Here is a 14,986-nt window from a genome sequence, read left to right on the forward strand (position 1 = left end):
AAATAGGGGTCTAGAAACCCGTGTTGCGGCGCGCCTGCCCGAAGCAAACAGCGAAACAAGCGCCGCGGTGCTGGCGGCAACGGCACAAAGAACCAGGCCTAGGCATGCGGTAGCTATATGGGACGTAACGCCCAGTGCCAAGCTTCACGCCGATGAAGGGCAGTGACAACGTCCATCGTGTGCGACGTCAATGATGAAGGTATACATCAGGTACAGCTAACCACCTGTCCCGACCAAGTCGTGTATACCCTCAAGCCCCTCAAGCCGGGGTACGTGGTTCTGATTGGGGTATCCGAGGGAAGAGCAGCCACTAGGTTGCCTTCCACCAAGTGGAGTTGCGAAGAGCCGGGAAGAAGTCACATAAGAGGTGGAAATGCTTAATAGAATAGAGTAGGATAGGATGGGATGGATAACCCAAGGTAAGTGACTTGTACATAGAGAATTGGGTACTTACTGCAGGTCATTCGCATTTTGGGCGGAGCCGTGGTAAAGGTACTCCGGCACAGGGCCGACCTGCCACTGCTGCATGATCTGTGAAGAGACTAGCGTGTCAGCTTTGGATGCCAAAGTAGCGGTACAGCTCCAGGTAAATATTTTTATCAAGGCCCGATGCGCGATGAAGCCGCACACGAAGCCGAGCAGGAAGGGCGAAAACGAAGCTCTCGGGTACTGGAATAACAGAGAAAATGTGATGTGAAGAGTGAGATGAGATGGCTGATTGCCAAAGACCACTTAACAGCAAGTGAGGGAGACTGACGCGGGATGGCTGGGGGGAAAAGACCAAGCCAACTGCCAACTGGCGCGCGCGCAGAGCGTGGTGGCAAAATAAAAAAAAGAGTACGAAGGAATACGAAATGGAGGCGGGTGTTTGGGGTGTGGTGTGCAAGTGAGTGTGTGGAAGAGGGGGGGGGATGGTGAAAACTTGCGACGCGGCAATAAGATGGGGTACAAGGAAGAGATCGGTAAGTAGCTACCTGGAAGATTCTAGGTAGGTGACTTCTGGGACTGGTACCCAAGTGAGATTTTGCAGCAAACTAGCTGAGGGGCGGCGATGATGATGGTAACGATGCGCAGTATGACCAGGCCCGACCCGGTATCAACACAATGCGATGCGAACCAAGTTCAAGTCGCGCATACGCGTCGGTGTGCTGCTTGATGCAGCAGGAAAGGGAAAAAAGAAAATCGGCAAGTACGCCTCCAAGGTAGCAAGGTGGGTGCAATATCGAAGGGGAGGGATTGAAGAGAATGGATGGAGCAGACAGAGGAAAAGTACTGTCGGAAGTGACTTACGGGCGATGTAGCTTCGACTTGGCCAAACGCGACCCGACCGAGTTGCATGAATCAGCCGTCAATGGGTGACTTGAAACTTGACTGCAGCGACTCTACTCGCAAACTGTTTGCGCGGGATGGATGGACGCTGATGAACTTTTTTTCTTCTTTCCTTTTCAGAGCGACAAGCGCGGAAACAAAACAAGACGACGTCAAGGGAGGAAACGAATCGAACCGAGACGCGCTCTGGCTTCTCGCGGGCCCGGTCGTGTTGCGTGCTGGCAGAGTTTTGGGCTGCGGGCTCGAGAGAGGTGTATGTCAGAAAAGTAGGTATGAGCCGCCAACCAGGTACTGAGCGTATGTATTGTGTGCGGGTTCGTAGATCAATCAAATTCAAAAATCGAATTGAGCATGTGGAGATGAAATAGGAAGAGTAGGAGGAGTTCTGTCTGCGCTGGTGTAGGTAAAGTAGAGCTCGATGTACTGATACCCTGGGGAGTAAGGTACGCGCGCAAAGCTAGAGGAGTGCAAGTATCGCTTCAATGCTGTGCTTCTCCTCTTTCGCACTTCCTGGGTAGTAGGTACTCTCGAGTGGGAAGGGGGAAAGCAGGACGAGGGTCAAGGGAAGAGGGAGGGTTATGCAGACGATGTACGATGGAAGTAGAGACGTGGAACCTAGCAAGTAGTCCTTTCCCTGAAAAAGATGGGGTGGGAAGTATTGACCACTACTGTTAGGTCTGGGTACGCGACGAGGTCAAGGAAAGAAGGAAAAACGTCGGGTGCGAGTGAAAAAACTGGTAGCGCAAGGCTGAGACAGGCAAAAGAAGGCGTGGGCGGCGGCGAAATTACTTATCAGCACACCACGAGGAAAATAAAAGTGGTGGTAGGCAGATGTTTCGTAATGACCCGGGCCGAGACTACTACTCACCTAACCTAGCGTATCGCGGGCCTGTGGTTGGACGGATGTTTTTTTCCTGGCAGGCTGGGTCGGGGCGCAGAGTCGGGGGGTTGTTGGGTGGTGCGTGGTGTGGCCCGAAGTGGGCTTGTGCTTGTGCTTGGCCGCCCTGGGAGCCGGGCAATTGAATGAACGAACCTGTCGGCGTGTATCCAATCCAGTACGAGGCATGTAGGTTAACCGATGAAGTAATCATCAAGACTTCTACAGAGGACCTGTAGGGTAGAGGTCTATGATAGGTACTTGTGTCTTAACAACAGTGGGTTAATCTACTCGCGGGCGGTGATTATTACACTTTTCCCCTGGGTTTATATATGGAAGAACCCGAGCAGTCCTGCGTGGAATGAGGGCGTCGTGACCAAACGAGCCAATTTGAAAGCATGTAGGCATGTACGAGACAGATAAGTTGGTGTTGGTTTAGGTAGATGGGCAACTGTATGGGAGCAGCACGGCACCACCGTTGCCTCAAGCGTCCAGTGTTGGCTCTAAGCGTAACCGCATGCAGTGCCTCAGGGTAGTATTATGGGCTTCTTCTGAGCTGATGGTCCCGATTGCGATTGGGGCCAGGCATCAGGCTTAAACGATGGGTCAAGCGTGGACGCAACAAAACCAGATCGAATTGGCGTGGTTGAGGTGGCGGAGCGGAGGAGCCGGCGCCTGTCAAAACCAGGAAGCTTCCAACACATGTGTGTTAGTTAGGTACCTGCCACTTTACTTAGCGATACCAGGAGTCTTTCCTTGTTAGTGGCCCGGCTTGAAATCAGATGAATGGCTACAGCTAGGTTGTGCAATTTCTGACGAGTAAGGCGCAGCCGCAATCGGTGTCCTGCTCCGTGGCCTACTATCACCATCTACCACCATTGATACCACTGTGTTCTCTTGTGTCCGGTCGGCCAGTGATTCACAAAGGTAAAAGGAGAAAGGCAGATGACGGGATAGGTAGGTAGCCTGTCACTTTCCTTAGTGGTGAATTGAATTCGATCTAGTCCAGCCCACCGCGTTTATTAGCTTGTTGCGCAGCAGAGTCAAGTAAGTATGCAGTGAAGCGTCTGGGGGAACCTGCATGTACGTCTGATAGTACTTTGGCGCGAATGGGGGCCCTTCCAGGCCGTTCAAGGAGACCCAGACGCATTGACCGGCCATATATGAACATACATACCTACCAGCCCGGCAAGCAGTGAGGCTCAAGATGATAACAGTACTAGCAAACTCTTGATTGAATGTCGTTCTTATTGCAGATTCATGTCGACCGACCGAGGCTGAATGCAATGCATCGTCTCATTCATACCTCCTTGGGATGAAGCCCAGTACGTCGAGCCAATGTACATATACTCGGCACTGCACGCGTACAGAACCGTAGCTTGTCGGGTCTTGGCGTTGATCGTGGGCCCTGAGGTTGTCACGTTACAGGCAAGTCTGGAGAGTACATGCTTTGGCCAATGTACATCTTGGGTTTGGCAATATGCCAACAGTGGAAAGGAAGGTTCCGTCACTGAGAAGCTGTGTAGGTTAATCACGTCTTAGGTACATAGGTAGCCTCTATCACCGTGTGCCTCACCCCAGGTACCCTTTGCTCTCTAATTGCCTCTGGCAGCTAGGCTCGTCTTTACCCTTCTCCAGTACGTGCTCACGAGCGGAGCGAAACGAAACAAACGACAGGCCGCATATTGGCGCTCGCGGGGAAACGATTGATGCAATTACTTGGCAAATGGCTGAGGGTGGACTGATTGACCAACCTGGTCCGTGTGCCCTCCAGCTGTCATCCCTGTCTCGGTTACTTGTGGGAAACACCGGGCTCAAGGCATAAGATCTGCGCCATAATAGTAAATATCATTTAATGTTATTAATAAACACCAATGAGGAATGGTTATTCGTAGGTACTGTACAAACGCAACAAACTAGGGCTTACTTCGATTTACCGGAGGGAGAGGACTCAAGGAGGATAGAGTAGGTTACGTATCTATGTTTGATACTGCCCAATGCCCACAAACTAAAGAGCGGAAGATAGGTTGGGAGGGGCAGAAAGTACCTCAAGCTGCAACTTGCTCAACTAACTGCAAAGCTCTTAGGACCACTCACCGGCATACGAATACTATGTACGGAGGTAGTGCTGTGCCAGATGTCCATTAGGCTGTCTTCCAGTTACGTGCGACCTTCTCTGTATAACGACCATCACACGTTTGCTATCCAGCACTATGCGCCCGCCGCACACGTCGTCGCTAAGGAGCGCCGAAATCGCAGGTGTGTCTTGCGTCGATGGATGTCACTTCACAAAGACCGACGGCGAGCGCGGTCTGCGAAGCCATCATGTTACGCGTACGTTCGCCGGACAGACGTTGGCCTATTCACAAGACCCAGTCGGCAATCAGCTTGGGGTTCGGGCTTCCAGCTCGCTCCGATCGGCTCGCCTACTTGCCGCAGCAGATAACAAGGAGAAGAGGCAGGACGGCTATATCTGTCAATCAGGTTGTACGCCATAGCCACCGCATCGTGACCCCCGGTCGGTGCGATACTCTTCGTCCATTGAGGCTGTTATTGAGCACCCATTCCAGGTCCGTCGGTAGTATGAGTACTATTGTATGTGGTATTTTTGCTGTGCTCCCAGACTAGGTGTTTATCTACCCCAGAGGATCCAAGGCCCTGTTTCAATGTTAGGAGGACTGGAGTACCGCTACATCTTCTCCGCATCCATCGCAATACTTTGGACTTCGGGTTTCGCAATGTACCTATATCGGATGGGTACAGGTGGGATTGCAGCCTTGGCTGCCGGCAGGCGTCCTTGTACTTCAAGATAAGTAACAGAGGTCTGCCCGGCCACCCACTCGCACAGTCAAAGTGAGTAAATCGGCTTTCCCAATTCGCGCGGCCAGGCAGGCACTTGACGATGGGCGGGAGGACCGGAACCGAGTGCGTGCAGCCTCATCGCGGCACTGCCAATCTATCGGAAGGTCAAGCAGAGGCGATAACATAGATAACGTTTCTCAATTTTCGACGATTGTGTGCCATATTGTATTCATAAGCCGTTGCAACTGTGATACGGACAGATGCAATCCCACCCTCAATGCAGAACACTGGTACGGCAGACAGAAACCGATGGGCAACAGATGCCGTGTCCATGTTTGTCGTTTTGGATATTGTGTTTCGTTCGTTCAGCGCACCGCCACGGCCGTTAGACTTACTTGAACTATCGGGGGTGCTGATGGTCGTTATTTTGGCCGACTCAATGTTCGTAATGCGACCGCTGTCAGGCATGTTTGGCAACAACAAAGTGCCGTGTTACCCAGGGGGCATCTTGAAAACACCTCATGGTATCGCAAATGCAATCTTGCATCGAAAATAGTCGGGCAATGGCAGTGTCTCTTCGCGCACTTTCGTGACAGGGGATTCGGTCGTCGGGTTTGTCACATGACAATCTGAACACCCTCTTCAGAAAGGATCGTTATTGGGCCAGGTACCACATATCGCTGGAACATAATTAGAGGCTGCAAATATAAGTATGAGACGCACCGACAAAATTTCTATGATACCAACGGCTGAGAGTGCGTGATAGACTTGAGATTACAGTGATCGTGGGCCAGGTGAGCTGTCACCACATCTTGGAGGTCCTCGTGCGGACTGGGATACAAACGAGAAGGTGGAGAATAGAAGGAGAGTCGACAGTGAGACAGCGGGGCAGATTCTCACAGGAGAATCTTCCGTACAATATCTTTTGAAGCGGCCCTGCTCTCCTGGTGGCCCGATGATGCCCCCCAAAGATGGACTAGAACGAGCTTGGAACGTCCGATTCTTAAGGAAAGCAATATCATAGCATTGGAGTTGCGCTATATGGACGAGCATATGTTCAATGCCAGGATCCTGTCGGCGGTAGTTGGTAAATTAGTATCTGATATCCCAGCGGGCTCGCGAGCGAATACAAGGGCAACAAGAACGGAGCAGTATGGCTCTACACGAGCATTGATCCAACCGCAAGTACGTTGGCCAAGGGTTCTAGATTGTCACGAACAAGTACATCTCACAGCCGCGCATGCGAGTCTCGAGTTATCTCACCAAGGCGCAACAGCGTGTCTTGAAGCTGGCCATCCAATATGAGCTTGGACTCCTTGGAGCGATTCAACCGCAGTCACCGATGAGATACAACCCAGGTAACCGAGTTCGATGACTGATGTATTCGCCAGCGGAAGGGCAAGGCGAAATGAATTAAGGGGTGGTACTTTCTACGGGACCGGCGAGTAGTACTCTCGAACCTTTCATGCAGTTTCCCGAACCGCTCCGTCAATACCCCTGATCTAAGATTGCGAAGAGAGTGCAACAAGTCTTAACTATGTGAGGAAATGTGCTTTCTCCTTGGATGCGTGCAGTATAGAAATATTCTCTCGCCATTCGCAAATACAGTCTTTTGACCTGCTGTCGTACAAGCAGACCGGTGTACTCTTTCGCGGCTTACTCGCGGGTTGATTCGTTCGTCCCGGGGCCGAGTCGCAACGCCGGCATCCGGCTCTCACAAGGACCGCGCCACGGAGCCCAACACGGCCGCTCATACCAGGCACAGCCATGCCGATGAGAATCCTTGGAGTACCCTCTGATGGTGGTCGAAGGGCCTGGATCTTTGAATTCGCGCGTCATCACAGGTATTCTGACGACAGGCGACAGCTTCCAAGAGCAAAACGCCCGAGGCACGTCCTTGGCGCAGTCGCCAAATATTCCCAAATGCAACCAGAGAGCTTTCATCATATAACCTCTGAAACCAAATCGCAGCCAAGCTCGCAAGTGAATCACTGGCCAGAAGAGGGAGAGGGGTTGAAGGGGCAGCGCGCGGCGAGAAGACAGTCGCCAAGGGCCTTTGTGTTTCCTACTTATTCAGTTGCGCTCGAGGTCACCCTCATGGTTGCGAGGGCGAGGGGAACATCTATTCCCCTTCGGGTCATTGGTAGGCAATACCTTGGTAACACGAACTAACCTCGGGTATTTCATGTAAGTTGAAGCGAATGCACTCGATGTATGTTGGATTTGAATTTGATTGGAAATCCGCAACACGTTTGTAATTATGTTGATTTCGAACGAGGTTGCCCGCCTTTCCGCTCCCCAAGATCGACTTCATGCGAGCATCATCCCTATCGTGGCTGGAAACTAAACCGTTGGGCTAATTTGCTGGCAGTAAGTGCCGATGTGCTCAGGCATCAGGGCCAAGGAGAAGAATCCATCCAACCCACCTGATGATGATTGCTCGCCGGGTTATCTGACTCTATAATGGGGGCAGTGATCGACCCTGGCTGTCGTTCTTCTTGCATGCCGATGCGTTTCTCGATGTAAGGAAGGGGGCAGTGTTTTGTTTTCAATCCAAGACTGCCGGTCCATCGTGGATATAGTCAGTCATGCATGCAATGATTGTGGCGACCTCGAAGCCTGCCTGCTCAAGTCTATTCGTCCGATGCCTATCCGACCGTCATCGCAGAAACTTGGGACGATGTCGGATGACGTAAATGCTTATCCTACTTCCTTTTCCCTTCCGTTCGCGTTCTTTATCTTGGTGATGGGATATGGGAGTAGGTGGTTTCGCCGAGGTCAACGTCCCTCTTCCTGGAGTGCGGGAGGGGAGCAGGTGAAACTGTCTAGGTCGGAAGTGTGGTTTGAAGTTTGCGGCTCTGCTTCTCTCGGCTTTTGACAGGGATACTGTATCTGCCGCCGAAGAAGAGCAGAGCAGCACACGAGCGTTCCTGCTGCACGACACGACTTCTGTTCGCAATATAAACCGGGGGTTTCTCCGTTCCGTGGTTGATCGTCGGCAAGCCTGAACCTGTCAAAGCATCGGGACTCGAACCATCCTAAGAATTACAGTTGTTTCTGAGCCAAAACGCCAAAGCCTCCCCAACCAGATCTTGGGTGTTTGATAGACATCCATGATCAGGGTGCATCGCTTTCCCTTCCTGCCTTTCTCTTTTCCTTTTCTACCGTCCTCTGATGTTTTCCAAAATTTGACGCAGATATAAGATTCACCAGCTCGCTTGGCGATCAACTATAACATCGGACGACGATCCTCCCGTCGTTTTCATGTTTGGTGGCCTTCCCCAACGGCACGCCCAAGCCTGAAAAGTCGTCTCACCACCGGTAGGTGATGCATGCAGCTCATATCAATTGAGTAGCGAGGCTCTGTCATAACGTTAGTTTCTCTTTGTTCAGCGAGGTCTCACTTGGCTTCCTTTGAGGCGGCTTGGAATTGCTTGGCCATCTTCAGGACAATGGTCACCATGTGTTGTTCTAATGCTTGATGCAATACACCACGACGAGCTGATGCCTGGTAAGATGGGCCACTGTGTTATGTTGTAGGATGTAGCATGCTATAAACCATGAATGGCAATTGCTTTTTAGACTGCACTCGGTTTCGTCAACGTCTCCCGTCTCTGTTGGCGGAAGCTTGTTTGTTGCACATGGCCGGAAGTACCACGATCGGTGTGTGAAAACCCCACCAACCACGCTATTCGACGACCAGCTGCATGAAAAGGGCCTGTCACGTGCTGTGAAGGCCGTCGTCTTGGAAGTATCGGCTCTTTGCTTTTCGATAGTAGACGAGATGAACAACATGGCGTTACGTATCAATCTATGTCATCCTACCTTCGGCATTGCTGATAGCGAGTAGGCAGGCTTCTAGAAGGCATTTGGGACGTTGCAATGGTCCACATTGAGCAGCATCGCGGAATAAAGCGCAGCTTGTGGGTGTAGGAATTACAAACCCCATTCGATGCCATGCTATCCTTGTACCCAGTGGGATGTCCTCAGTCTCCGGGTTGGGAGAGCGAGAGAGAGAGAGAGGGAGGGAGAGAGGACCTGCTGCTCCGACAGGCTGCTGTCCATCTTGACTACCTTTGAAATGGGACTCTCCACGATTGTGTTAACTCCATCCTCAGATTGTAACAGTTGTCGTACTTGATGCGCTAGAACTTCCACGCTCGACGTCGATTTTCACACCTGCGACATGCCAACCTGAATGTATACACATCGATCAGAACGCATGATTAGCAGGCTTGCAACAGGGCATGGTGCCATCCCTGCGATTGGCTAAAAGCAGTCTGACGAACTCTCCAGCTCCATTGTGGTGTTTTGCATTGAATGGTTCGTTCAAACACATTGCTAATAGCATGTCCAGCCATGGAAGAGCCTGCCTGTATTGGCACTCCATCTCATCAGTCTACCCGGAGATAGGCAGAGAACGGCATGGACTATGACCAATCGGGATTTTGGTCTGAAGTTGCTGCTAGGTGCAGGTGCAGACGAGGGTATAACACGATTATGATGCGTGGCGCGGCTGACGAGCTCGCCAGCATCAAACTACCAGTACCAGGAGCAGCCTCTGGTTATGAGTCGCAAAGGTCATGTGATGACCTTCGATGACACGATCAGTTTAACTCTACTTGTCACCTATGGACTCAGGTGGCCTCCCGTGGCGGGCGATCGGTGAGAACGAGTGAGCGAGTGAGTGGGTGAGATATGGTGCAGGAACCCGAGCCGTTCCAGACGATCACCGCTCACAAAACGATGCGAACAAACGCCGCAAACAACGAGGCGCGTTTCGTTCTATGCAGAAAATCCTTTCTCGGTTTGAAACTACCTCAATGGACCTCTCAACCTCTAAGCCATGGTCAAAGTTACGTGTAAGTGGCTGGGGCTCGCGTCTCCCCTGTCTTGCCAACTGAGCGAGCAAGCTGTCTATAGGCCCCGGGGGCATGACGATGGATATCCACCGGGAATAGCTCCTGACTCACCGATAATGCACATATCACAATGACCATACAGAATGAATCAGCGTGAAGATTGGCCGGTTTCCGTTGCGAGCGCCCAGAGTTTCGGCTCCGGGTCGGGGCGAAATGAATCTGAGATATGGGAGCTAATTGTCCAACGGTCTGCAATCTGGAATCTAGGTAATTAACCCGGATGTGGTTTTCGGGTCGACCACACCAAGACATGGAAAACCCGACAAGACATGAAAAAAAAAAGTCGATGATGGCACCATGTAGCATCCCAAATGCCCTGCTGCAGCAAGCAAAATAAACTGTTCTTGGCATGGAGGTGGGGTCAAGTCAGGGCCGCCTGATACCAAGTTGAAATCGACCCTTGTTCTTAGCAGGTTTCAGGGGTTTGGGGTGCTCTGAAGGATCAGGATCACGGCTTATGCAACCGAAGATGCGGCTCTGGACGGGGAGCCCATAGTGGCACTGTCAAGTACGTGGTGACATTGCGCGAACAATAGACCTAGTCAGACGGTTTAGAACATTGAGATCAAACCACGCAAGAATCCTTATCACCATCCACTACCGCACGGGAAACGTTTGCCGTGTGCGGGGAGGCTTGACGACACATTTCTCGATTGGCGGCACACGTATACGTAACTACCAGAGCCCGGAGCGACGGGTAGGACGTTGTTGCGACATGGCAGCTGATGAGTTACGAGTCAAAGAACGAAGTCAGGTAGCAGCAGGCCGGCGGCATTTGTGGGCATTACCTACGACGAATGATGCCGCAACAAACGACCACAATAAGTGTCGACTTCGGACATTTGAAGATGCAGAATACCGCAGGTGCACCACATACATACCTGCGCATGGAGGTTAGGCCAGCCAGAGCCCGCTTAGACCACTGGCTGAAGTACGGTTCTCATCATGGCATGTCAGAAAAAAACAAGCAGCAGCAGCAGCATCAGCAGAGCCGCAGATACGGGGCTGGATGGATACAAACACGGAGCTTAGGGTAGAAACATGGGCGTAGAACAACATTGTTTCAATCTTCCGTGACCAAACCAAACGGGCGGACAGGTTGCGAGCAATATGCAGTCTCGCTTATGATACAGCAAAGAAGCACGGCCTTAAAACCGTTGACCAGCTAGGACTGGAAGACTGGAACAGCCAGGGAGGGGCAGCCGGCTTTCTCTCTCTCTCGTGGATAATTCCGTTCCCAGGCCACTGGAAGCCGACCGAATCACCAGTGCTAGCTAGCTGATAGGTAGCAGCCGCAGTTACATTGCATTGAAATAATATCAACATTGCTATTACTGGAATAGCCAAGGCCACCTAGTCCCTGTCGGCTCTTCCCATTTTTTCCCTCGCAAGGTACCGAGGATGTTGGCAGGTCTGGTTACGATGGGTGTGTCCCAGGGGCTAAGTGTGCTATGTGGGTGGATGACGGAGGTGCAAGGAGCAGAAAAGGAGGGGCGCCTCCCCCGGAGTTTGACTCTTCTAGGCCTCGGCGCCGCAGCAAAGGCGCCCAAGTGCACCAAAGTCAGCCAAAGTCACTAAGGCCTGTTGCCGCAGAGCCGCTCTCGACAGGCGGTGGGGTCGCAACTGGCCAATCGACACCCCGGCTTCTTGTCAACAAGCGCGTTGATCTGTAACACGTTGAGGCAACGTCCTTGACAGAAATATTCTCCGTTGTCAAACACACACACTTTTCCCATCTCTTCCTGTCCACTCCTCGAACCATTTCCGATACTGCCATGACACCCCTACTACCCCCCCCGCCTGCAAGCCCTTTCCAAACAAGTCGAATGAACAATTTCGCTGAAGATCGTGCGTCCCATTAGCCCCCGAGGTACCTGTCAAGTCAAGCCCACACTAGGCCCGGCCAACTGGACATCAATTGATTGCAGTACTACTACAGGAATTTTTCCATCTGGGCCCCGCTCCGTCGACCGGCTGTCGAAAAGGGCTGGAACAAGGAAATACGGGTGGGAAGTGGTCGGGGGGCTTGCTTTGCGAATGCCAATTGGCTTGCTGTTTAGGAAACCTACTCCGTGTTCAGATCCCTTAAGCCCACCGAGGAGGGGATTGCAGAAAAGAAGAGGGACAGCCTTTCTCACCCCGTCCGCCGAAACATCTTGCGATCCAGTCGTCAGCTTTCAATGGGACGCCAGATCAGGAAACGTACCGTATTCAAGAGAGGAACGGCCAAAACAACAACATAAGAAATCGTATCCACTGGCAGTTGTTTCCAGTGCTACATATCTACCTATACACACCAAGACACATACACTTGCGCACACCTGGTCAGGGTCTTCGTGTGTGGATATGGGTGTATGCATGGTACTCGCCGTCCGTGATGCCAGGGGTGTTGTTTGCGATTACTCCTACATACTTGCCCGACCTGGTGCCAGAGGTAGGCCCAGGGCTTGCGTGCCTGTTTTCTTCCAAGTGGTTCTGTTTTCTGATCCTCGGGTTTGATCTACATCTGGTGTGTGTAAACACCTCCTACATGGGGGCTCATATTCCTTTCGCCATCCGAGTGCGCTAGTCAAGAGTTGGTCGGTCTGTGGCTTGCCCGTCTCTGACCTCTGTATCAACACGATGCGGAATGTATCAACATGGCGATTCAGTTGATGATATCGAACACACATCTCTTGCTTCCATTCACCCTCAATCGCAAAGGGCAAGACCGGACTACTGCTAGCTCAAACGTTGCCGTTGAGCTGCAACTTACTCACGTTCTCTGGGCTAGACCTAAACGCGACATGGTCGTTGAGGAGGGTCTGAACGTTTAGCTTTGGACCGAATGGATGGCAGCTAAATGCGGATCAAGCCAAGCTTATGCTTCTGATCTTGTCACGCCTGGCCCATCAAAATGCCAGGGTCGCTGGTAAGGCTTGTAACATGGCCGTACGTTGCGGTGTGTGTTGCGGGTGTCCACACCAAAGAGTCTGATACTGGCCTATCCCGGTCCGCCTGGAAGTACGTACCGGGCCCCCTGTCATGGTTGATACTCACTTATACTGAGGCTGTGAGATGCATAACCATTATAATGCCTCTCGATTCCCCGTCGACTTTGAGCCTCTCGTTTTGATCTTCCTTCAACACCATCTTCGGTATACCTGTGCATCGATCACGACGACGTTGTTGCGCGCCTCCTTTCTTTTCCCTTCTTCTTCGCAGCTAGCGACCACGCTCTTTTGTCCTGTCCAACTGGCTTGGCTGCTTACATTCTTTTTGGGAAAATACAATACCAACCTACCTACATTCGTATATCGGTGTGATCAGGCTCTTAACGACCTTTCAATCGATTCCCATCTCGTATCTTTGGAATAGCAGTGCCCGGTTTCAATCTCCAAAAGCGTGTCACGCGACAAGACCCAGTTCGACTTAAGGATATATAGCCTTGGACGAAGAAGGATTGGATACCAGCAGCACAAAACGTCCCTCGACTACAGATCGGTTTACCATAACATACAACTTTTATTCTCGACGCTCAACTACGATTCTCTCAGCAGCTAGCTCTGCCCCTTTTTTTTCACGCCACTTTTTTCAACTTTCGATTCGTAGGCCGCACCGTCTCACCCTTCACGATCACACATACAACTGCTCGGCAAGATGTCGCCCCCAATGCAGCTGAACGCCCATACCAACTTGGCTTATCACCCCACGAGCGATGCTCTTGACCGCCATGGTTATGGCATCACGAAGAACCGCAAGCTCGCCTCGACAGGAGGAGGCAGAGCATGGAGCGAGGATGAGGTGAGCCAAAGCACGCGGAAGGGGGGATCATGAGCGAGTTTTGCTAACCTGCTTTTGCCTGAATAGGAGGTCTATCTCCTGCAGACTCGTCTTCAGAAAATGCCTTACAAGCACATTGCCGCTCATCTGAAGAAGACCGAGCTGGCCTGCCGCTTGCACTACCACCAGCTCAGCCATGGTAGCAACCGCCGCAAGCGCACTACCTCTATGTCCTCAACGTCCTCCGGGCACTCTCCGATCCTCCCCACCTCCATGCCTACTCCGATCCGAGAGGCGGTATCGCGATCCACCTCGCCTCCTGGGAGCTCTGGCAGCTACGGCCCGCATTCTCCCAGCCAAATCCAGCTGCCCAGCATCATGACCAACAGCACTGACGCCTCGCCTCGCCTGCCGGCCATCCTTCCCAAGCCGGTCGCCATGAGCATGTCGCAACTTGGCTACCCCACGCCCACTTCCGAAACGAGCCGTGCACTGGCGCCCTCGCCGTTCCCCCAGCAGACGCCTGCCAGCCACAACCCGGCTCTTCGCCTGGACTGCTCCATGCCCCAGCCTCCCACGCATGCCAACGTCGACCTGCCCAGGCTGCACTCCATCTACGCTGCCCACCGCAATTCTTTCTGGGGAGCCGTTGCCAATGACTACGGAACCGGAGCCAGCCCTGCTGTTTTGGAGCAGGCCTGGAAGTCGAGCATGGTCAATGGCCCGGCCCACACGCCGATCACGCCCACGACTAGCCCCAACGACCGGGATATCGGCTACGGCAAGCACGACAAGACCCGGATCAGCGCCATCCTTGGCATCGACGCCAACCCCCGAAGCCCTGGAGAGCGCGAGATGGTCCGCCGGCTAGAAGAAGAGCGGAGTGTGGGTGTCGTGGTTGTTTGAGCAGTTCAACCCTCACGAAGCCAGTCTCGTAACTCAAAAACACTCTGCGCTTCCAATCAAAGACGCGGCCGCTGTTTGGGGCCCCCTCGCCTTGAGAGGTCCAGCATTGTCTCGAATGCTCAAACTCCTGTGGGCACTTTTATGCGTCTTTGTCCGGGCGGCAGTCGGTGTGATTCCTGGCTGCTGTCTACTCAACGCCCGGCTTTCCAGTCGGCGTCTCCGGCCACTGCACTTCTCGGGCTGCCGGGAAAGTGGGCGCCGGCCTATCGATGGGTCGCTTCGCTTCTTCAATGCATCTTGATGCTTCTTGGGATGCTGTTCTTTGCTTTTGAATATATTGGACTTACATGGTTTCGCTTCGCTTTGCCTGACCCGTAAGGGTTGTTTC

The 14,986-nt window shown here is 52.5% G+C and overlaps 1 protein-coding gene across 1 annotated transcript; it reads left to right on the plus strand.

The window, feature by feature from the left end:
- Window positions 1–13,581: 13,581 nt before the first annotated feature.
- Window positions 13,582–14,598, plus strand: PG986_001578 (uncharacterized protein; the record flags this gene model as incomplete). Its single annotated transcript, XM_066837800.1, has 2 exons — window positions 13,582–13,713; window positions 13,780–14,598. The coding sequence occupies 2 exons, from the start codon at window positions 13,582–13,584 to the stop codon at window positions 14,596–14,598; spliced, it is 951 nt and encodes a 316-aa protein (XP_066706693.1).
- Between the last annotated feature and the right edge of the window lie 388 nt (window positions 14,599–14,986).

The sequence above is a fragment of the Apiospora aurea genome (assembly GCF_038362705.1).
Source record: "Apiospora aurea strain CBS 24483 chromosome Unknown utg000001l_segment0_segment0, whole genome shotgun sequence".
Classification (NCBI taxonomy): domain Eukaryota; kingdom Fungi; phylum Ascomycota; class Sordariomycetes; order Amphisphaeriales; family Apiosporaceae; genus Apiospora; species Apiospora aurea.